At 46.5% G+C, this 24,493-nt stretch overlaps 1 protein-coding gene across 1 annotated transcript; it reads right to left on the bottom strand.

Annotated features, from left to right (window-relative positions):
* Nucleotides 1-18,229: 18,229 nt before the first annotated feature.
* On the bottom strand, nt 18,230-21,520 carry LOC127679403 (tubulin alpha-3 chain). Its single transcript, XM_052175264.1, has 4 exons — nt 21,298-21,520; nt 20,826-20,974; nt 19,852-20,532; nt 18,230-18,526 (listed from the first exon to the last, which is right to left on the bottom strand). The coding sequence occupies exons 1-4, from the start codon at nt 21,416-21,418 to the stop codon at nt 18,230-18,232; spliced, it is 1,248 nt and encodes a 415-aa protein (XP_052031224.1). The 5' UTR covers nt 21,419-21,520.
* Nucleotides 21,521-24,493: the final 2,973 nt, after the last annotated feature.

The raw sequence follows: 24,493 nt of genomic DNA, 5'->3' as shown, positions 1-24,493 counted from the left end.
TTACTGGGTCACAACAATCACCAAGTCTTCAGAACAGAACCTTTAGCTGGAGTGTTTATTTTTTGGCACATCGGCATGGGACACCGCCATTACCGTCTAAAGTTGCATAAGTACATTGTTAAAGTTGGAAGGAATGTTCTGGAAGAGAACAGATTTTCACTCCCACATGATTTTGATTGTATACTAGACTATAACTTTGGGAATTCCTGTTAAAGAAGAGGGCTGGTTTTCATAGATGCTTCTAGAAAAAACAATCCTGCCTTCTGCCAACAGGCAATCTTAAAAGACTGCATAGGTGCCCTGTGAGCCCCTCAGCACGCCTGTGAACTTACTGCTTGGTCCATTAACTCAGACGTTTATTATCTGGTGTGACCTTGGATCTACGAAAAGCTGGGGTTACAGTTGGAAACAGAGTCTTGGCAGTGGTTCTGTTACGATTTATAGAAACAATCTGCTTTCTTGCTGGCCAAAAGTCTTCACAAACGAAGCAACGGAGACCAGTGTTCAGATGAGCATCCTGAGCATTTGGATGTTTATAAATGTCTGTCTTCTAAATCCTTTTCCAAAAATGTCTTTTCCTATGCCCAGAGGATACTGTTTCACCAAACAAGGACAATAACAGGTCATTATCATCATGGGATCAAGACTCCAAACAGACTCTTTCTTCTCTCCTGGGTGTCCTGAAAGAACACCTGTAAGCCTGCGCAAGATCTGACCCTGCACAGATCCGCTGTGCAGCTGAAGATGGGGCCAGTTAGAATGGTCACCTCTGGGTGCCACGAGGCTGGAGACTGTCACGGGCAGCAGACAGGTGTCACAAATCTGGATTTCCTCCATTGTCCCAAGTGCAGAAAAGTTAAAAAATAGACTAACGAGCCATTATTATAAAGTATCTAAGACAATCAATTTATCAAGAGGAAAAGCTTATTTTAGCTCATAGTTTGGAGATAGCAATCTATGCTGGTTGACTCCATTCCCTTTGAGGCTGTGGAGCGGCAACTTGACATGGCTGGCAGTTGTGTTGGAACAAAAAGCAGTCTCTTGTGGCCCAGACACGAAAGGAGAGAAGGAGGCAGGTGGGTTACATTCCTCGGAGGACATGCCTTTAAGACTGGAGGATATCTATCCTTGGAGGACATTCCTTTAAGACTGGAAGATATCTATCTTTCAAAACCTTCACTATCTTCAATAGTGCCAAGTAAGGCATTTAGACTAGCAGAAGCATTTGTGATCCAAAGGATAGTATGTGATATCACCTTCATGGAAGATGGAGAGACCTGTATTATTAGGAAGACTTGGTCACGGATACTGATGACCAATAGTCTTCCCAGATGAGAACCCTGTGAGCTGTACAGTTGACCAGTGTGGCAGTTATGTCCACTGGCACAGTAGTGGCACAGATGTTATGAGAGTAATCAAATAGTTCCTGTGTGGATTTAAGGCCAGCTCCACAGAGAGATGTGCAGGCCTGTTACTGTCAGTTCACTCAAGAGCCCAGGGGCGAACCCACTACTATTATTTTGCTAAGTGGGCAAGGTATTAAAGCGACCTCTAAATCTGTAGCTCTTCACTCACAGGTTAAAAATGAGCTCCCAGACCTCATCAAAATTCCTTTGCGTAGTGGACAGCAATTAAAGCAGAACTCACAACCAGCTGAAGTGCAGAGAATAAGACACCGGAGTGCTCAACTTAAATGGAATGTCTACATTACATCCCTGCCCCAGGCTCAGGGACCATCACAGAAGAGCTGGCAGAACTATTGTAAAGGTCAGAGGTTGGGGAGGGCAGGGTCCCAGGGGGTGAGGACAATGTCTTCTGGACTTGACAGAATGGCTGCCCTCATGAACTCACAGCCACAGTGGCTGCCTGAAGAGGACCTGCAGAAGATGAAGCCAGTCAGCATTCCAGTCTGGGGTGAGGAGGCATGGCCTCGCCCAAACTGCTTTGTTAGGGTTTCTGCTTCTCTGAAGAGACACCATGACCACAGCAACTCTATACAGGAGAACATTTACTTGGGGCTGGCTTGTAGGTTCAGAGGATTAGTTCATTACTGTCGTGGTGGCAGACACGGTGCTGGAGAGGTCGCTGAGACTTCTACATTGGGACTGCCAGGCAGCAGGAGGAGAGAGTGACACTTGTCCAGCCTCGAGCTTCTGAAACCCCAAAGCCCACCCCGTGACACACCTGCTCCAACACGGCCACACCCACTCCAAGAAGGCCACACCTCCAGTAGTGCCTCTGAGTCTATGGCGGCCATTTTCATTCAGACCACCTCAGTATCTCAGGAGCTATCGACAAGGTATAGCATCTGTGGGTCTCCGCTCTGGCTGAGAAAATGCAAGCCCGAAGTACGCCCCCAACACATGCACACACATTCGCAGAGACACGTGTGCACAAATAAGTTTCTTTTAAAAAACGGTACTTGAAGTTAAAGGTGCCATCCTACAGACTGGGTTTCAGTCTTTGGATTTGAACCCCACCCCCACCCCAGCAGGCTGCGATATGATTGGAGCACAAGGAGGCTGCTTAGAATGACGTTTACGCTAGAGCTTGAGAGTGATCCGGGAGGCAGCCCCACCTGTAAGAAGTGCATTATTACGCTGGAGATCACAGAGATCACGGAGGGTCACTGGCTCAGTGCTGCTTCTGAGGGCTGCTCCATTCTGGCACTTCCAGTTTGTGAGGTCTGTAGCCAGATGTCCTTCAGTTCTGGGAAAAGCCCTCGGGTCAAAGATGTAGTGACTGGTAGCTGGCAGACACCCAAGAACATTAAAAGGCCAAGGGGTAAAGAACTGCGTACTGGTGTCTTCAAATTTTACACGACGAGGGCTGGAGAGGCGGCATGGCGGGTCACTTCCTTGCTGTAGAAGCCGGTGAGCCGAGCTCCGCTAACTTTCCCTCTGCCCACCACTGTGGCATGCAAGCAGCCTACATCCCACACACGAGCACACTGTACATACAGACACGGATAATAAACTTTTAAAATGTACTTTGTGGTGCCTTACAACAACTCCATCGACTGCTTTGTCTCTGCCCACCCTCGTTCTCCAACATGCCTGCCTAGAGTCTGTGACAGGACCACTGTTTAAGACTTTTCCCTAGCCCTGTGGCAGCGGCAGAGGTGGTGGCAGTGGAGGAGGAGGCGGCACACCTTCAATCCCAGCATTTGGGAGGTAGAGGCTGAGTACTGGCTTTTATAGTGACTTCCAGGAAGTCCCCCTGACTTCCACTCCCCCATTCTTTTTCAGAGACTTGCCAACCCATCGGCCTAAGGTCTGATATAACGATATCTACCTAAGGTAGACAATGGGTATGAACAGATCCCCTCAAGACAAACCCCATTGCCTTTTAGGCACATGCAAACCAGTATTTGTTCAGGAAGAAAAACATTGTTTGTGAACCAGAAGCCTGCATGAGTCTGCTCAGGCTTCATTGTCAACCTGACACACGTGGGCAGAGGGACTTCAGCTGAAAAGTTGCCTTCACAGGAGGGGCCCCTGTGAGTAGCGCCAGCCCAGGGCAGGCGAACCTGGGCTGTGCACACAAGGCAGCTGCGGGCTGGAGAGATGCTGTGGTGGCTACAGATACTTACTGCTCTTCCCTGGAAGAGGAAACACCGCCTGCAACTCCAGCTCCAGGAGATACAACATGTCTGGCCCCTGGGGTACCTGTGCTCACGGGCTCTGACACATATATACGATTAAAGATAGTAATAAAAATAAATTGCATTTGTTTAAACAAAATAAAAGGAAGGTAGCTGGCTGTGAGCCTGGAAGCAAGCCCATAGGGGCCAGCCCTGCTGGGGTGTCTTCAGTCTTCATCAGGTGCCTGCAGCTCGCACTCCCGCCTGGCTCGCACTCCAGCCTTGACTTTCCTTAATGGTGGACGGTGGGCTGTGATGGGTGAGCTGAAATAGACCATGTCCTTCCCGAGTTGCTTTTGGTCAGTGTTTTATCACAGCAAGAGATGAAACTAGATTAAAGTCCTTTGGAAAAGAGAATGCTCCGCTGAGTAAACACAGTTGTCAGCTTTCTACACACATGAACTTCCACACACATGAACTCCACATGAACTTCCACACACATGAACTCCACATGAACTTCTACACACATGAATTCCACATGAACTTCCACACACATGAACTCCACATGAACTTCCACACCATGAATTCCACATGAACTTCCACACACATGAATTTCACATGAACTTCCACACCATGAATTCCACATGAACTTCCACACACATGAACTTCCACACAATGAACTCCACATGAACTTCTACACACATGAATTCCACATGAACTTCCACACACATGAACTTCCATACCATGAATTCCACATGAACTTCCACACACATGAACTTCACATGAACTTCCACATACATGAACTTCTACACACATGAACTCCACAGGCAATCAGTACAGTCCATGTCCCTGAGTCAAAATGTTTCAACTACTCATCAGAGCAGACATTGTTTATAAACCTATGTTTTTGTGCCCCCCACCCCACTCCTTCAGAGAAGGTGTCTGATCCTTCATAGGACAGCACAGACAAGAGTCTCCGTGCTGACCCAAGCTTAGCAAAGATAGACTCACAATAACTCACTTAACTCAGAATGTCAGAGTCAGTCCTGTTGCTGTGAAGAGAGACACAGTGATCATGGCAACTCTTACTGAGGAAAGCATTTCATCGGGGCTGGCTTGCATCTCCAGAGGTTCCGTTGTCATCATGGAGGGAAGCACAGCAGCACTCAGGCAGACATGGTGCTGGAGAAGGAGCTGAGAGTTCTGCAGCCTGGATCTTCAAGCATCAGAGAGGGAAGGATGGGGGATGGGGTGAGACAGAGACAGAGAGGGGGGGAGAGAGAGAGGCAGAGAGCAACAAGACAGTCACTGAGAGGGAGGGAGGGAGAGAGGAGACTGGCTCTGGCTCTGGTTTTGAAGTCTCAAAGCCCACCCCACAAAACCACACCTACTAATCCTTTCAGAGCGCACCATCCCCTAAGCATCTAAACACAGAGGCTGTGGCTGTCATTCTTATTCAAACCACCAAGCAAAGGAAAGATTAGTTCTAGGGAGTTACATCATTTGTAAAATGTACCTTAAAAAAAGTGGGATATGATCCAGGTGGCCTGAAAAATTCTCTGTGAGACCTCTGTATGAAATGAGTTTCCAGGCCAGGCATCAGGGCCTTAATCCCAGCAGCTGGGAGGCAGAGGCAGGCGAGTCTCTTGTGAGTCTGAGGGCAGCCTGCAGAGAGAGTTCTAGGCCAGGCATGGAAACAAGGTGACATGCTCTCTGTTTTCAGAGTGGTTTGGGTCATCATCCACAGAGTGAGAACTGTTAGGTTACTGGAGATGTCATAAAGCACCCTTCCTTGGGGACCCTGAGATTCTGAAGCCCTCTGCGTCAAAGGCAGGCCTGTCGTGGACTGGATTTTCTTGAGGTTTTTCTCTCCTGTGAATCCAAACTACGGCTGTCTGTTTTAAATTGGATCAGAATATGAAATAGTCTCATCTCTCTGACAGAGCAAAATGCTGCCTTTCTGTGATGCGACACGTTCCCTGTGGGCTCCTGGGTTTCGGTCTGACACGGAGCTAAATTTTCTAGAAACGGGGGTTACAGAACAAAGAGTCGATGTGCTCACCTCATCATCATCAGTCTTCTCAGAGGGCTCTTTCCATTCCTCAGAAGTCTTCCAAAGCCGCCCTGGACTCTTGGGGTAACAGGAAACACAGTGTAGCTCAGGGCCTCAGCTGGGAGGTTTTGTGATAGAACACGATTTTCTCTTCCTCTTTCCCTGTTTCTCCCCCAGAGAAACCCTTTTAGGTCTTCACGGTTTTTAAGATTTATTTATTTATTTATTTATTTATTTATTTTGGTTTTTCAAGACAGGGTTTTTCTGTATAGCCCTGGCTGTCCTGGAACTCACTCTGTAGACCAGGCTGGCCTCAAACTCAAAAATACTCCTGCCTCTGCCTCCCAAGTGCTGGGATTACAGGCGTGTGCCACCATGCCCGGTGATTTATTTATTTTTATCTATGTGAGTACACTGTCCGCTTTAGACAAACACCAGAAGAATGCATCAGATCCCATTACAGTTGGCCATGAGCCACCATGTGGTTGCTGGGAATTGAACTCAGGACCTCTGGAAGGGCAGTCAGTGCTCTTAACCAATGAGTCATCTCTCCAGCCCTAGTTCTTCACTTGATAACTTTTTTATTCACAACAACTTAAGCCAAGCAGAATTGCTGAGCCAGCAAAAGGTAGGCACCTAGGTTTGAGTTCAGGAAGGGAGAGGAGAAAACAAAGATGGTGGTCATGTGGGGGCGGGGCAATGTTTCCTTAAATGTGGAATGCTTAAAGTGCTGATAGAAATAGTGGGATTTATGGCCTTTCCTCATAGGAGAGCGGTGTGTGTGTGTGTGTGTGTGTGCCCATGTACATGTTTGTATGAGTGTGTATATATATGTGTGTGTGCTTGTACACGTGTGCATGCCTGCATGTATGTGTGTCCATGTGTATGTACATGTGTGTGCATGCCTGTGTGGATGTTTGTGTGTGTGCATTCATGGTGTGCCCATGTGCTTGTGTCTGTGTATGCATGTTTGTGCATGCATGTGTGTGTGTGTGGCTGGTGAATCGGCTCCTGGTGAGAGGGGCCGGCAGGTAGGAGGCTAGCTGCCCTTCTTCCCCAGTTGGTCATCAGGTGCTAATTAGAGTAAATTGTTTGTTTGCTTCACTCTAACATCTGCTCCCTGGAAGTTGGATGAGGGCCACTGTTAATTTTGTAGTCAGGGCCAGGGAAGTCAGGGCAGGGCTGAGGGGCTGTGAGGCGCTGTGATTCTCAGGCCTTGTCACAGTACATCAGAATGAAACCAGTAATTTTGGTGTGAATTAAAATTAGTGAACCCCATATGGCTATGACCTTTCACCTCCAGGTAAAGAAGCTTCCCGCACTAAGCACGCAGACCATGAAGCAGCCAGAACTTCAACTTTTGTAGAAGATGTTGAGGAAATACCTCATAAATTTTAATTTTACTCCCCTTGGGAATATGGTTAATATAAGTCAATTCCTCAACCCAAGTAGCGAGCCGGGGTTAGTGTGTAAAATGTTCCCTGAGGCTTGAGTGTGAAAAGTCCCCACAGGGTCAGGCGCTGGTCCTCGGCTGGTGCTGTGGATGTGGGGCTGGCCTTGCTGGAGCCAAGGGGCAGGAAGGTGGGACTCCACAGTCACAGCCCTCTGCTTCCCGGTAGGCTCCGTGATGTAACCAGCTGGCTCCGTGATGTAACCAGCTGGCTCTGTGACATAACCAGTCTCCCCAACAGCACCAAAGTTCCAGCTGCCACGCCCTCCTGGCTGTTCATCAGTGTGAAGGGTTTGGAAACAGAGACAAAAGATCCTCTGTGGGTCTCTAAGTCAAGAACTATGGGAAACGCCCTGACTAATTAACCATGCATCTCAACCATGAAACTTCAAGATTATTTTTATATTTTGAATCAAGAGGAAAGATGGGATACTTGATGTGGATTATTAAAAAAACAAAATGCTTTTCTCCTTTATTTGGTGAGTGTTGGCGGAAGGGCCGGAATGTGCCGTGGCTCAGCTCTGGAACTCGGAGGACAGCTTCCGGGATTCAGTTATCTAACTCCATCATGTAGTGTCCAGGAATCAAAATCAGACCTTAAGGCTTTGTGGCCTTTACCGGCTGTGTCTTTACCTGCTGAGCCAGCCTGCCAGTTACCACCATTTGGAAAACAAGGTTTGCCTTCACGTTCTGGACAAACAGTGACATGAACTATGTGCAGATGCCATCGCCAACCACACAGTATGTGACTGTGGCAGTCTCCGTGTAGGGAGAGATGACCTTCACTCACAGGAGATCCACTCAGTGGGTAAGAGCACTCACTACCCTTCCAGAGAACATAAGTTTTGTTTCCAACAACTCATATTCACCTGTAACAGCAGTTCCAGGGGACCTGATGCCCTCTTCTGGAATCTGTGGGCACTGCTCTTACATGTACACACACACACACACACACACACACACACACACGAGCTCATGTGAGCACTCGAGCACACATGTGTACACTTACACAATTAAAAATAATAAAAATAAATCTCTAAAATGTAATAGAAGGAGCATATATAGCAGAGTAAAATCCTATATTTTAAAACTTAAGAATACTAGGGCAGGAGCTCTGGGCAGGTGGCCTTTGAGATATAGGCACTAATCCTATTTAGCCAGCAGCATGTGTGTAGGTATCATGTGTGGGCTAGAGCTCACTGGCTGAGCATGGGGCAGACATGGGGCCTCTCTCTCTCTCTCTCTCTCACACACACACACAGACTGTGTATAAATATCATATATATATATGTATATGTGTGTTTGCATGTATATATATATATATATATATATATATATATATACATGCAAACACACATATACACAAAGGTTAGTGAAAACATTTCAGACTATCAGATCATTTTTTGTGACACTGTCAATCTGAGTCTGTATATAACACCCTAGGTGGGAATCTATAGAAAGTCTCCAGGGGATACCCCCAACCACTGTAATGAGGTTCCCATGGCCCACTTAGGGTTTTGTCCTAACTTTAAGGACAAAACCCTAGCTAGCTGATTGTGTTGATATTTTCAGTTTAGAACAGAGTGGAAATGTGGACTCCTTCCCAGGGGCTCCTAGTGGGTCCTGCTGCCTGTCCGTTCCCAGGGAATACTCAGACGCTTGGATGATGGGGCAATTATTTACAGTTTTAATTTTCTTTGCGATGGTTTTAGTCGCTTGTTCTCTCTGTGAAGCCATCTCTGGGACACACATTTACTTTTAATTACAGCCAGGGAGGCTGAAGTAGTGAGTGCGCAGTGCTGTTGTTATTCAGACTCTGCTGTCTGCTCGGCCTCCTGAGACACAGCTGTATGTCATAGATGCTTGTGGGGTATCAGGTGAGGGAATGGAGGTTTATAAACAGGCTAGGCATGGTGGTGCGCTTGGAAGCAGAGGCAGGACGATCTCTGTGAGTTTGAGTCCAGCCAGGTCTGCATAGTGAGATCCTGTATCAAAAACAAAACAAAACACGTAAACTAGAAACCACAACTACACAGAGCCCAGGTGTAACCCAGCAGGAAAGCCCTTCACTAGCGTGTGAAAAGATCCAAGTTAGAGCCTTAGCATTATGAAAATGAACTAAAGAACGAAAAAACATAGGCAATACTTCCTAAGGAAAATCCAATTTCTGAGGTAGAATTGTATCAGACAGTCTGCTGCAATTACTAAAAGAATGAGCTTGTTAACAAATGAGTTGGTGAGCCGGGCGGTGGTGGTGCATGCCTGTAATCCCAGCACTTGGGAGGCAGAGGCAGGAGTATTTCTGAGTTCGAGGCCAGCCTGGTCTACAGATTGAGTTCCAGGACAGCCAGGGCTATACAGAGAAAACCTGTCTCAAAAAAACAAGATCCAAAAAAAAACCAAACCAAACTAAACCAAAATAAAAAAAAAATGAGTTGGCTATAAAAAAAGTTGTAAAAGAAGGGGCCAGCAAGACGGCTCAATAGGTAAAGGTGCTTACTGCCAAGTCTGATGCCCCGAGTTCCACCCTAGGACCCACAAGGTAAAGAGAGAACTTATTCTTGCAAGTTGTCCTCTGACCTACACACTCACACACACACACACACACACACATACATATATACACATATACACATGCACACACATACACACACACACACACATACACACACATGCACACACACACACAGACACATGCATTTGAGCACCATAAAAGATAGCATATTTAATCACATTTTTGAGGTCTGGCCAAATCTTTTTTTTTTTTTGACAGTAAGTTAATGATAAATTATTTTTTAACAACTCCTGAAAGTAGGAAAGAAATGTGAAATAACTTGAAAGCTCCAGCATCCTTCACTCTTTGGTGTCACAGCAGGCTGGGATGGAGTTTGTGACACCTTCAGCTTTGGCACCCAGTGTCTTCTATTATAAGAAGGCTGAGCTTGTACCTAGCACAGGCTCCCTCCTTGTTCCTGCCCTCTTCTTCAGTGTCACATGTAAGTCACGCTGGGCAAGTCATGCTGCAAAGGGGACAGGGCGCCAGACATGGCCAAGCTCAGGTCTGCAGTGAGACTGAAGCTGCCTCTACGTGCCAACGCTACCTGTGCCCTCAGAGCACATCAGTCTTTGGCATTATGGAAACACAAACCAATCACTCGCAATCTATTAATGTGGTGTTTGGAAAGCGTCCAGATGCAAACGTCTATATATTTTAACTACCGAGCTATAAACAATTAGAGAGATAAGATCTAATTAATATCATAAAGCAAACCCTCTGACTTGAAATGGGTGTTATGATTGACCTGAAGGTTTGTAGAGAGAATTCCTTACCTATCGTGGGAGCTTCAGGCAGTACTCAGAGCATGCTGCTGTTTCTAATTATAGCAACTTAACCTTTCTCCACCCTCAAACCACTAGGCATGCCTCTCCTTATCACACACACCAATATTAGAGACACAGGATCACCAGGCAGCTAACCCAACACAGGTACAGTGGCATACACTCAGTCACAACATACCCAGTTAATCAAGAGTCACAGAGTATGGCCACTTCTATTTTGCTAAACAAAGGGACAGAAGGTGCAGTTGTGTGTGTGAGTTGTGTGTGTGGAGAGACCTCAACAGCTAAGAGCACTTGCTGCTCTAGCAGAGAGAGGACTGGAGCTCTGTTCCCAGCATCCATGCTGGATGGCACACAACCGCCTGTAACTCCCGGTGAGGGGACCCCGATGAACTCTTGGGGCCTCTGTAGACGCATGCATGATGTGAAAACACACACACACACACACACACACACACACACACACTCTAAACGCCCATGCAGGGCTCATGGGAAGAACAGAGACCGCACAATTTAGCCTGCTTCTGTGAGGGAACAAGACATTACTGTTGCCCACGAGGAATATAAGAGCTGGTTGGGCAGAGAGCAGCAGTTCTCAGCCTTCCTAATGCGGAGGCCCTTTAACACAGTTCCTCGTGTTGTGGTGACCCCCAAAACCATGACATTGTTTTCATTGCTACTTTATAACTGCAATTTGCTATTTTATAAATTGTAATGTATTAAATATCTATGTTTTCTGATAGTCTTAGGCCACCCCTGTGAAAAGGTCATTCAACCCCAAAGGGGCTGCTACCCAGAGGTTGAAAACCAGTGCTATATGGTGAGGTGTAGAAACTGCCAGCATCCTTCTGGGCCTCTCAATAACTGAATCTGACAATAGTTAACTGCTCTAGTGAAATGGTTACTAATTGGAGCCTCCTTCAGATTTTGCCACTTGGCATTTCCCTCCTTCTCCACCTGCCGTGGTGATGGTCCAATCTGGCATCTGACAAGCGTCAGCTTAGATGCTTGTAGACTTTTCTCTGTGCATTAGAGTTTACAGAAATGGTGTTCATATGGTTGGCAGAAAAGGCAGCCCTGCTCTTTACAATGTTAAGGGACCCACCCAAGGTTCCCTGCTGATAGGAACTGCTTGATACGGAAGAGAAGTGAAGTGTATTGTTCAGAGCAGTGGTTCTCAACCTGTGGGTCATGACAGGGGTTGCATATCAGATATCCTGCATATCAGATCTTTCCATTACAAATCATGACAGCAGCAAAACTAAAGTTATGAAGTAGCAATGAAAATAATTTTATGGTTGGGGGTCATCACCACAGGAGGAACTATAGTAAAGGATCACAGCATTAGGAAGGTTGAGACCCATGGCTCTAGGGAGTTTGTGTACGGTGTGATGTTAGTCAGGATGACTGGCTCTTGTGGGCAGTGGGGGTAGGGACAGCCTGTGCCCGCCTCTCCAACAGTGTACTTTCCTACCTGTCAACTGCTGAACATGAGCAGACTTTAGTCTACTGTGCTGTGGCACCTTCAAATATGCCTATGAAATACACACTGGGTTTCCATTCATGAAGAAACTCAACAGCTCTGTGATCTAGAGGAGTGGAGTTTAGTAAGATAACACGATGCTATGGGGAGTAATTTTTTAAAAGGCAGAAAGCAAGACTCAAATACCTGGAGAAAGTCAGTTGCTATTCAATTGGGGGAAAACAAAGCCAGTATATCTCTGCCTACAGGATGTCTCCTGAAACAAAGCTGTTACTCTCCCCAGGTGGCAAATATATTTAGAAATATCCAGCCAGCAAAATCCTCCTGGGTTTATAGATTATCTGTTTCCAAGGATAACACTGAGCAAAGCTGTCAGTAGTCATGGTTACCACCGTCACTCACTCGGTAATGGGAAGCTGTGTGGAGTGGTCATCCGTGCTCAGGGCAGAGTGCTCACCAGCTTGCCAGGAAACGAGGTTTCGGAGGTCTGGAATCTGTGAAACAGCTTACTGAGGAGCAAGGGTCGCCATGCCCAGAGTACCCTGGACAATCTTTCCTCGGGTCTTTGTAGGATGTGCCCTGTCCCTGACCACAGCTAAAAGAAACTAGGGTTAGCTGGCTTGTTGCCCTAAGAAGGGTCACTGCTTTTAGAGACAGAAGACTTCTCATAAAAATAAAAGCCTTTAAAAAGTTAAACCAGGGTATTGTTTCTAGTATAATTCTCCCATAACTTGAATAATTCTAAAACAGGTTTAAATGGAAACCTCTGAGGGTTTCATGGGCTGTTCTTGTTTCCTGTACCATTGCTGAGTTTCTATTTGTGAATCTAAGTATTCGAGAAAGTGGAAATGCTCCCTCCTGGGCTGGTCATCCCCCGCCCCCTCCCCCCCATTCTCCCATCCCCACCCAGGACACCACTAGAAAGATGTTATGATTTTCCCAAAGGGCCATCTTGACTGCTGAGTGGCTTTCCCTAGGAAACCTGTTTCTGTCCGCCCCCACCCCGCCCCACGCCACCCCAGGCAATGGCAAATCAGAGAACCTTCCGTCTGTATTGCTTGGTGAGTGAGTCGTTTTGGGTTATGTACAGGAGCACGAGAGAGGGTTTACTCACAGGACTGTTTGAGGGTAGCAGGAACGTTACAGTCTGGTAATTGGTCCTCTACTATATCAAAGAAAATGTCCATATCCCTTATCCTTCTTTAGTTCTTAGATCACATACTTGTATTAGTTCTTCGAGAATTTCCTACAATGAGTTGACCTTTGACTCTACTCGCCCATCCCCTAACTCCTCCCAGATTGTACTTCAACACCCCTTTATGTGCTGCCCCCATCGAGTCCAATTTGTGGTGCTTCTATATTCATGGATATGTGACCTTCCATACCTTCCACTGCAGGATGGCTAGCTTACAATATCCTTTAAAAAGCTGGCTTCCCCTCTCACTATTGGTTGCTGATAGCTTCAAAGCTAGGGTTGGGACTTGTCCCTCTCCACGAAGGGATTTGGTCTGGCTTGAGCATGCACAGGACTTATGCATGCAGTCCTAATTGCTTCACAAGTACAGTTGTCCTCTTACATGGAGATAACACCGTATCCTGGATAGTTTTTCAGTGCCCCTGGCTCTCAATGTCTCCCCACCCCCTTTCTGCGATCACCCCCGAGCCTTCGGAGAAGCGGCACAGTGTAGATGTCCCATTTCTGGCTAAGCATTCTAGTCTCTTAATCTCTGTATCCTGGCCCATTATGAGTCTCTGTTAATCACCATCTACACTGAATAGAAGCCTCTGGGATGAGGGTTGAGGGATGCATTAATCTACGGGTATGCGGTAAGTCATTAGGAGTCACTTTATATACTACATTTTTGCAGAATAGCAAAATGTCTAGCCCAACAATTGTGCCAGGCATGGGTTTCATCATATGCAGCAGGACTTAAATCCGATCAGAAAGTGGTTTGGCTACTTCCATGTTCATGGCACTGTTACACAAAGGGCAATTCTCACCAGGCCAGCCGTTCCTGTAGCTCAAGGGGTTCACCGCTAACTAAGATCACTATTTTCCTCTGGGAGCATGCACAGATCCTTCCAACTCTCTGAAAACTACCAGTACGGATGAAACTTTAATAACTTTGTGTGCTGTAACCCAAATATGTAATATCTTTAACAATAAAGCCTCTCTGTCAGATTCTGGAGGGTAAGCAATAGTGTAACTAGTAACATTTGGGGGCTCATAGGACCTTCCTGGTCAATTTTCTCATTCTTATTTTTGCTTTATTTCTTTAAGCATTTCCAAATATATTCAGTATTTTTGGATAGGGTCTCTAACCCAGGGTGGCCTCAAGCTCCCTACGAAGCTGGTGATCTGGACTGGATCTTTCTGTCTCAACCTCCTGAGTTCTGGAATGGCAGGTTTGCACCACCACATATGGCTTATGTGGTGGTGGGAACCATATCCAGGACCCCATGAGTGCCAGAGAAGCACTCTACCACCCAAATGATATCTCACTGCTTCCAAATATTCTTTGCTAGGCTATTAGGACACAATAGGTAGGACAGGCAAATATGCTGAATTCACCCTTTTCTTGTGAAACATGAAGTCTTGCGGAAAAGTAGTATAAAACACAAGTATTCATGAATAAAACACATCCTGGGTTTTCTTTATATTAAAATCATTTTAAAGATTTAATGTTTTTGTATATGTATTTTACCTACATATATAGATATGCACCAAATACACACCTGGTATCTGAGATCAGAAGGCATGGAACCCTCTGAAAATGGGGCTCTGGGTGGGTAACTGAGCCACCATCTGCGTGTGTGTGTGTGTGTGTGTGTGTGTGTGTGTGTGTGTGTGTGCTGGGAACTGCATCTGGGTCCTCTGGAAGAGCAACAAGTGCTCTCTTATCTTCTGAGTTGCCTCTCCTCCCCTAAGATGTCCTTTAAAAAAGATCATTTTATGTGCATAAGTGTTTTGTCTGTGTAACATGTGCACACATGAAGTGGGTGCTGGGTCCCCTGGGACTGGAATAACAGGTCATGGGCTGCCATGTGGGTGTCTGGAATTGAACCCTGGTCCTCTACAAGTGCAAGTGCTTTTAACTGCTGGGGCAACTCTCCAGCTCCCCAAAATGTACTTGTAATGGAGATTGGCCTAATTAAGATTGTTAGCTAAATTAAGGATGATTGCAACAATAATTACATTCTGAAGTAACATTTGATTTGCCTCTGAATTTCTGGATTTGTGCTTTTGTTGATGCTAAAATCACTCTCATGTGGTGAGGAATAAGAATTCATATTGATTTAAAAGCTGATTTTAAAAAGGCAACAGATTAAAGACTTCTGAAGGACACCCCCCCCCCCCCCCAGCAAAGGGAACTTTAATAAAAACGACCTCTTGTAGCAGTATCAGGAAAGGTTAACTTTTCCTGTCTGTGCAACAGAGGCCTCATTTTCTTTTAAAAAGCGTTTAAAAATCTATTTTTAATTATAGGTAGATATGTGTGTCTGTGTGAGGTGGGTGCCCAAGGGGGCTAGAAGTTGTTGGAGTCCCAAGCGGCTGGCTGGTAAGCTTTGTTGTGGAATGTCACAGTTCAGTTAGCTCAAGCCAGATTCAGAGTCTGGAACCCTCTCCTACAGCACTGAGAGTGGTAATAGTTTGAATTTTTGCAAGTTCACTATTAAATGTGCCCTCGGTTTCTAGTTTTATTCAAACAAAACAAAAAAAAATCACTCATTAGCAAACAGGCAAATTACATTATCCTAATGCCCCATAAAGTGGCTCCTGCACATTAGCACTGTTAATTATTCCTGCTAATTATCTCTGTTCTACTGTGTAGACACATCATTCTTGTTAAGAAAGTCAGACTCCTGGAAAGTAACATTTTCCTAAATCATGAATACTTATTGGGATTCACCTTCAGGTCTGCCTCCTTGGCTACATGGGTCTCAACACCTACCTGTAAGAAGAGATTGCCATTTGGGATATTAACAGGAAAATTGGGGTCCCAAAGGACCTCAGTCCTGAGCAGGCTCCTGGTTACTTCAGGCCAGGAGCTATTCCTTCCCACACGGTTCTACAGGGGTGGGAATTTGTGATGCTTTTCCCCTTGACTTTCTTCAGGACGGGTCTCTGCATTGGTTCGTTTTTGTTGTTTCCTGTTCTTTCCCTCCATCCATCCTCTCCTCCATGCATAAAATACGGGTTTACTCAATTTACCACATTCTAGAAGAGTGTATCAGCCACTAGCACTCTCAATTTGGCTCTTACACTGACTGGGCATCCACTCAGCACATCTGGCCCTTTAAGTACTCCCTGCTGAGTGCAGAGAGGAATGCCCATTCATTCTGGGTAGTAATATAGTCAGAATGCTTCTACTCACCAGAGTACACCTCAGTGTGAGTAGAGAGGCAGGCACGACTAGGCCTCCCCTGGGAGCAGCCAAGTCAGAGGTGGAAAACAGCATTCTGTGCGGGTGTGTCCACATGCATATGTGCAATTCTGAGCAGGATAGAGGAGTGGGGGCTGAGGACTTGGAAGGAGGTGGGAAAGCCTAGATTATCCAGGATGTGAGGAAGGTGAGCCTCAACGCTGGGGCTTAGTGTAAGTGTCAGGTTTACACGGGAAGGGGAGTTCAGTAATCCAGCACTTGGAAGTAGCAAGATCTTGAGTTTAAGGCCAGCCTGGACTATGAAACAAAATAAAAAAACAAAACAAAGACAACAAAAGTCCAGATGGCTCTTTGGCTAAAGACACTTATTGACAATCCCCATGATCTCAGTTTGACCACATGGCCAAAGGAGAGAACCAATTCCTGCAAGTTGACTTATGACTTCCACACAGGTGATATCCTACAAACATGGCCATAGCTAATTAAGAATGGAATTCAAGGGCTGGAGAGATGGCTCAGTGGTTTAAGAGCATTGACTGCTCTTCCCAAGGTTCTGAGTTCAATTCCCAGCAACCACATGGTGGCTCACAACCATCTGTGACAAGATCTGATGCACTCTTCTGGCGTGGCTGAAGACAGCAACAGTGTACTCATATACATAAATCTTTTTTAAAAAAAGAATGGAATTCAAGAGTTTCTTTAAAAGACACAAAAGCCCAGATTTAGACTAGTATCACATATTTCTAGCTTAGAAATATTAGGTGGCTGGTGGGAAGGTAGAGATCTGGGAACTAGGTTAAGATACCCAGGAAATCAGTTGCCTCTCTGTAGGAGGCAACAGTCAATAAGAGGAGAGGAAAAGGAAAAGCTGGGGCTTGAGCCCCGATTCTGCCTACTCCTGTTTTCTGGCCCTAAGGCCCCATCCTTTCTGGAGCTGTGGCTGCTCCCAGCAGGTTAGTATTCATAGCCAGGCCACACTCACACCCATTCCTAGTCAGTATATAAACGATGGCCATGATACTTACAGCATCATGGGTGGCAAGCATACCTAGTGCCCTCTGCAGATGGAGACAGGGTCTTTCCTCTTCCTTTTGAGTTTAGATGTTCTCATGTTCTGTCTCAGCTGGTAGCTTATCACCACAACAGTCTGCTTTGGGCAGATCACCCACTTCTCCCTCTTACTGGGCCCCAAACTCCTCAGATCTGAGCCACTTTGTACCTGAAGCTAGTCTTATATAGTTCTGACTTGGAGAACTGGGTGCTGAATACAGTCTTCCCCTCATTCAAAGGCTTTCTTTTGTGGTCTGTGAGAGATACGGTTCTGGGTCAGCCTTGACTAAAAAAGGGCCATCCAAGAAAACTCTTGGCTCTTGCTTTTATAAAAGACCCTACCAATACAAGCTCTCAACACTTAATCCATACCAGGAACTGGGGCTAGCTAGAAGACCTAGGACAACCCGGGGCCATGCAATGGTAGGTGGCTCTGGAATACCCCAACAGCAGTGCAACAAGCAGAGGAAGAAAGCTAATGATGTCGGCAGTAAGGAAGTGTCAGACATTGCACTACAACAGTCCCAGGACACACACCATGGGCCCAGACAGAGGGACCCGGCCTCAGTAGCCTAAGACAGGGTAGAAAGCCATTTCTGTACCCATCATGCAGTACTTTACAAATAAAACTCCTTATCCTAATGGTCTTCCTTGGTTAGAACTTAACTGAACCTACAGACATGTTTATCATTTCTTAGGAAAAAATGGTATGTTTCCTCAGAGAAATTTACTTGGAAAAGGCAGGTATCTTGAAGGAATTTTGTCAGACAGTACAGGACACAGGGAAGAAAATGCCTCCACTTAGAAACTTTAATAAGTAAACATATCCTTTTGTGTCAATGGCGGGGAAGCTGTAAACAGATGGCTGCCAGCCAGACCCACGCGCTCAGTATTCCTCCCCTTCTTCTGCCTCTGCTTCCACAGAATCCACGCCCACCTCTTCATAATCCTTCTCCAGCGCTGCCAGGTCCTCCCGGGCCTCTGAGAACTCCCCTTCCTCCATGCCTTCTCCCACGTACCAATGCACAAAGGCCCTCTTGGCGTACATGAGGTCAAATTTGTGGTCCAGGCGGGCCCAGGCCTCTGCAATTGCAGTGGTGTTGCTCAGCATGCACACGGCCCGCTGCACCTTGGCCAGGTCTCCCCCTGGGACCACGGTGGGAGGCTGGTAGTTAATACCCACCTGCCAGAGAAGGAGAAAAAAGAGAAGTTTATATTGACCTCAAAAGTGTAAGCTTGGAACTGTGGACCCTGCTTAAACTACTAAAATACTTTGGGGAATGAATAATCACCCTCACAAAGCAACACATTCAAATATTGTAAAGTGCTTACTTGAACCACTAATGATCAATTGGAAATAGAACATACCGAATCATCATATACTCACACAGTACAACAAAGACAGAGAATGGGAATCCTATAATCCTGGTATGACATGTAAATCTACCCAAAGTAGATGTAGTTAAAAGGAAACTGACTGAAATCTTACAGCGTAGAAAACCCCATGTAGCAGTAACTCCAAGGAGGACATGGCAGAGCTAAGGGATGATAAACATGCAGGGATGTGCTAAGGTGGTGACCCTGTTACACCCTCACGGACACATGGCTGTTAGCTGCAGCTAGGCTCATAGGCAGAGCTGAGCTGGGAGCAGCAAGGACAAAGGTTCAACTGCCCCCCTCCCCTGATCAGGAAGTTTATTCTCACTTTAATGAAGAGCATGGATCCTTCGCTCCTCTCTGCAGCCCTGTCAACTAACGTCACCATGGGAGGCACAGTATATCTCTGCTCTGCAGAGACCTCTTGTTTTATAATACAAGCTTTAAAAGCCTTATAAACCTTGGGGGCAGTTCAGCTTTTCAGCCTTCCACAGTTCTGATCCTATGTGACAAAGGATGACCTTGAACTTTCTCTAGTGCTGGTATTATATGCATGTGCCACCATGAATGCCAAGCTAAAACTTAATTTTTAAAAATGGAAAATAGTAATACTACCAGTAGTATTACTAGTAGTAGACACTATTAGTAATAGCACAAGTAAATGGTTGCAAAAGAATGTAATATTGACCAGAATAGTAGTAATAAACGTAAATAAACCAAAAACCAATACCTCAGAACTAAGAGATTATTAGTGTCCACTTGGTGTTAGTGGACTCTACTCTGAGGGACAGACAGCCACTAACTTGGACAACCCATAGGCCAGCTCTTCACTGTGGGACCAGGTTCCACTGGGAGGAAACTCGAGCAAGGCACAGCTAGTAGCTGGCAAAGACACCCCCTCCCTTAGAAGTCCTCACCTCTCAGTGTCTCACTGACTGAGAAAAATAAGGCTTGGTAACTGATGGTTTTAAGAAAGGGCACTACTTGGAAAGCACAGTCACTTCACAACTTAATTACTATGCTTTCTCTGGAGCCTGAAATGGAAAAGGGCGAATTTTGTGCAAAGCTCTGCCACTGAGGCAGAACCCGTTGTTTACTGGCAGACAGAACTGTCCCAGCACCCAGTCCTACCTTAAAACCAGTTGGGCACCAATCTACAAACTGGATGGTGCGCTTGGTCTTGATGGTAGCAATAGCCGCGTTGACGTCTTTGGGAACCACATCTCCCCTGTACAACATGCAGCAGGCCATGTATTTGCCATGGCGAGGGTCACACTTGACCATCTGATTGGCTGGCTCGAAGCAGGCATTGGTGATCTCTGCCACCGACAGCTGCTCATGGTAGGCCTTCTCAGCAGAGATGACGGGGGCGTAGGTGGCCAGTGGGAAGTGGATGCGAGGGTAGGGTACCAGGTTGGTCTGGAATTCTGTTAAGTCCACATTCAGGGCCCCATCAAACCTCAGGGAGGCTGTGATGGATGACACAATCTGCCCAATCAGACGATTGAGGTTGGTGTACGTGGGACGTTCAATATCCAGGTTGCGCCTGCAGATGTCATAGATGGCTTCATTATCTACCATGAAAGCGCAGTCGGAATGTTCCAGCGTCGTGTGTGTGGTCAGGATGGAGTTGTACGGCTCCACCACTGCTGTGGAGACCTGGGGGGCTGGGTAGATGGCAAATTCCAGCTTGGACTTCTTGCCATAGTCCACTGAAAGTCGCTCCATCAACAGAGATGCAAACCCTGATCCCGTGCCACCTCCAAAGCTGTGGAAGATGAGGAAGCCCTGCAGCCCCGTGCACAGGTCGGCCTGTGGGAAGACCAGACGGTATAAGCAAGGGCCTACACGGCCACACCCGACTTCCACACCCTGCATTCAGGACTTCCATCTACAAACTGATGTAAATTCAGACATATATACACACTGTCTTCAAATACAATGAAGACCTATAGACGCATCTCAGCAGAGGTTATATAGTAAGATATTTTGGTAAACTCATAATAGATTCTTGATTCTAACAGTTTTGCCAAAATAACTCCACTACCTGTGACCCTCTGGACCAGGCCAACCACCATATGAAGCCCCCTCTGCAATCCTCTTACTAGTTTTCGGATCCGGTCCAGGACCAGGTCAACAATCTCCTTGCCAATGGTATAATGACCTCTGGCATAATTGTTGGCTGCATCTTCCTTCCCAGTGATCAGCTGCTCTGGGTGGAAAAGCTGCCGGTAGGTTCCGGTGCGCACTTCATCTAGAGAGAGAGAGAGACCATATGTACTTTGAATCTTTCAGGCAAGGGCTGTTCAATTCCATTATGCATGTATGTCAACATATGTTTCTTCTAGGAAATATCACTAGGAAATATCTTCTAGGTTATATGTGCATATACATATATCACTAAGAGTACACATATCATACAGCACATATAACTCTTAATTTTCTCACCCAACAAAATCACAATACTACATACTTTATGTACATGCACAGCCTGTCTCTTCTGCACAGATCTCAGTGGGCTTTCCTGAGAGACACGACTTTCCCAGGAAAGCCTCCACGCAGGGCCCAGACACCTACCGACCACAGTGGGCTCCAGGTCCACAAACACTGCTCTGGGCACATGCTTGCCAGCCCCAGTCTCACTGAAGAAGGTGTTGAATGAGTCATCCCCACCGCCAATGGTTTTGTCACTTGGCATCTGACCGTCAGGCTGAATACCATGTTCAAGGCAGTACAGTTCCCAGCAGGCATTGCCGATCTGGACGCCTGCCTGCCCCACGTGGATGGAGATGCACTCACGCTGGAAACCAGAACAGAAACATGAAACTGCATGACACACACATACAATTTTGTATATTACCTCAGTGTCTATTTTCAAACTTTTATTTCCAAGTATGCTCGGGCATTCCTTTTATCTCTATTGAAACTGACTGCCACCAGGTATGGTGTATAGGATTATGGAATTCCAGGTCTCAGAAGGAAAGATTAGGTAGATTCAATTCCAACCCTATCTAAACACCTATCTAAAGTCTTGGACACCATGCAATGTCAACAATTAGCTCATCAAGGGCAGTCACTGTAATTCTCTGAAACAAAAAAACAAAACAAAACTATATGGTTTTAACAGTGGCCCATCTAAAGGATAAGATATACTCTAATAAGGAAAGACAGAATAGGGCCCCAGTTACCCAGTCCTAGCCTGGGTAGTTACCGTGTCTTTGATCTGTCCATCTAGAAAACCTTGCTTTCTATTTTCCTGCCGTTTTCATTCTCTTTTTTGTTTTTAGACAAGGTCTCATTATGTTGCTCTGGCAAACTTGAACTCATGAAGATACTTTGCCTCTGTTCTTGCACATATTTCCACTGATGACGGACTATAGCCTGTAAGTCAAATCAACCCTTTCCTCCTGAAAGTTGCTTTGGTGGTTATCACAGCAAACTACAACATGTTGCCAAATTCCATGCATGCCAAGGGTTTCATCATAAGAACAAAAGGATGGGATTGAAGTGCTCCCTCAATAAATATATCAGTGAAAAGATAATGATCAAGCCAGGTGTGGTGATAAATACAGTAACTAGCTCAATGAGGGTGCTAAGGCAAAGAGACAAATTTGAGGATACCATGGATTATGAGACCCTGTCACAAAAATAAACAGTCTGGCTGTTTAGACCTAGATCTTATCTGGTATTTGTTAGCATGTGTTCCTTTGAATATAGATATTTTAAAAGGTTCCTTGTGTAGGGCAAGAGAGATGGTTTGTTTGTTAAGCTCTCCTCTTGCAGGGACTGCCCACAACTGCGGCCTCTGGCTATTCACTGCCCTCTTGTGGCTTCTCTGGGAAACGACACTCATGAACACATACTTCTCACAGACACACCTACTAAAACAATCCAAAAGCTTAAAAGTTCTCAGTATTACTTTATTCCCCTTAAGGTCTTGTAGCCTGTGTTGGCCTCAAATTCACTACCTCAGATTGGTCTTGGACATCCAAGTTTCCTACCTCTGCCTGCACAGTTTGGGACTGTGGCATGCCACACCATAGCTCAGACCTACCTTCTAACGGGCACAAATGATTCCACTTATAAACCACCTAACGTGACAAACAGCAGCAGGCACAACATACAAAAGCTTCTTTGAGAAGTTGGGTGGAGCTGGTGGCAAACATCTGTGATCCTGACAGAGGAGGCAGGGGGCAGGCCTATCCGAGTTCAAGGGGATCTCTCCCTGCACAGTAAGCTCGGGACCAACAAGTTTCGGACCATGAGAGACTCTTCAGTAACTTTCGCTTTCTGGAAACCATGCCATTGATTGTTTTCTCAGTCAAGGGCACTGGTATCGGAAAACACAAACATTCAAAACTCCAAAAACCCATCTCTTCTTGGGACTGGGGGTGGACGAGGCCTGGGCCTCTTGCGCCTCATTTTTCTGTCGCTGCAGGGCTGGGACTCCAGGCAGGTTCTGCACCCTGAGGTGCATCTCGCTCTTGAGAAAGTTTGGGCCATGAGGAGATGCCGGGCTCTGAGAGCAAACACCCCACCTCCCCCACCCCACCCGGCTGGGGACCCGAGAAAGGAGAGGCGGGGCTTCCAACCCTCCCGGGCCCCCAGACCCTGGGGAGATGGCGCTCTCTCTCCCAGGGGCCCACCCCGGCCGGGCTGCTCTCACCATGCTGAACTCCTAGCAGAGCACCTCAGCCGATCCTCAGCGCTGCTCCTCAACCGCCGCTCGTGCGCCCAACGGTCCGGGCCGGATGCTCCGGGTATTTAACGCTCTCTCCCCCGGTGCTCATTGGTCCAGAGCGTCTCGGAGGCAGGCTTAGGCCCCACGTCTCTTTCACGATTGGATGTGGCTCGATTTGAAGCGGTGGCACTTTGTGATTGGATGTAGGCTTGGCGGGAAGACTCTGGAGTGGCTGGAGAGGAGAGCGCTTTGGATCCGGAGACTGGAGGTCTGCGCGTCCCCGACATCCGGCTTTGCGCAGGACAAGTGGGGTGCTCCGGCTTCGCTGGTCTGCGCATGCGTGACCAGGGGAGGGCTTTGCGGCTGTGCACCCCCCTGCCATCCTGCCATGTCTCACCTCGCCTCGTCTCACCTGGTGCAGAAAAGCTCTCTGGCCAGGCCTAAGAGAAAGGCAGATGGCCCTTCTCCCAAGGACACGAGTTTCTGGGCACCTCTTATGTACATCGTGGGAAGCCAGCACCCGTTTGAGAGTCTGTGTGAACAGTCATCAGGGTTTGGGTATGTAGCTCTGGCTGGCCCCGGGATGGTGTAAGGTGAACTCTGTCTTAGCTTGCCTCAGTGCTGGGACTATAGGTATGCACTATGCGTGGTGGGGACCAGTGTTCAGTGGATAGCCTTCCTCGGGACATCCATCTGCACATAATTGAACTGAAGGCTGTAGCATGTTTTGGGTTTTTGTTTGTTTGTTTGTTGGTATAAACTTCTGTATCCTGCCCTGGTCTTGACTCTCCCTGTGACCAAGAATGGATTTGAACTTTCAAATATAAAATGGAAATCAACAACTTTACAAGCTAGAGAGAGAGAGATTAGCTGTCCTTCATCCCTGCGTGTATACATTTATGACTTTTTATGTAACTAGGCTCAAACAAGATTTTTAAAACCACCTTACTGAAATTTAATTATCTTACCATACAATTACTCTTTTAATGTGTGTGATTCCATTAAGTTGGGAACTTCTAGGCTCAAGTTGTGCTCCTCTCGCCTCCGGGGTAGCTGGGACTGTAGAGATGTACCACCATTCCTTGTTATTAT

This window comes from Apodemus sylvaticus, chromosome 2 (assembly GCF_947179515.1).
Source record: "Apodemus sylvaticus chromosome 2, mApoSyl1.1, whole genome shotgun sequence".
NCBI lineage: Eukaryota > Metazoa > Chordata > Mammalia > Rodentia > Muridae > Apodemus > Apodemus sylvaticus.
Note: the sequence above shows the minus strand (reverse complement) of the source record. Positions and strands in the feature narration are given on the sequence as shown.

Bases quoted from the DNA above. Each gene is read 5' to 3' on its own strand.
- LOC127679403 (XM_052175264.1), bottom strand. From the start codon at position 21,418: ATGCCAAGTGACAAAACCATTGGCGGTGGGGATGACTCATTCAACACC. The intron at 20,975-21,297 runs GTAGGTGTCTGG...CTCTCTCTCTAG, and splicing joins CCTGGAGCCCACTGTGGTCG to ATGAAGTGCGCACCGGAACC. The intron at 18,527-19,851 runs GTAGGACTGGGT...CTTCTCTGGCAG, and splicing joins GGTGCCCAACTGGTTTTAAG to GTGGGTATTAACTACCAGCC.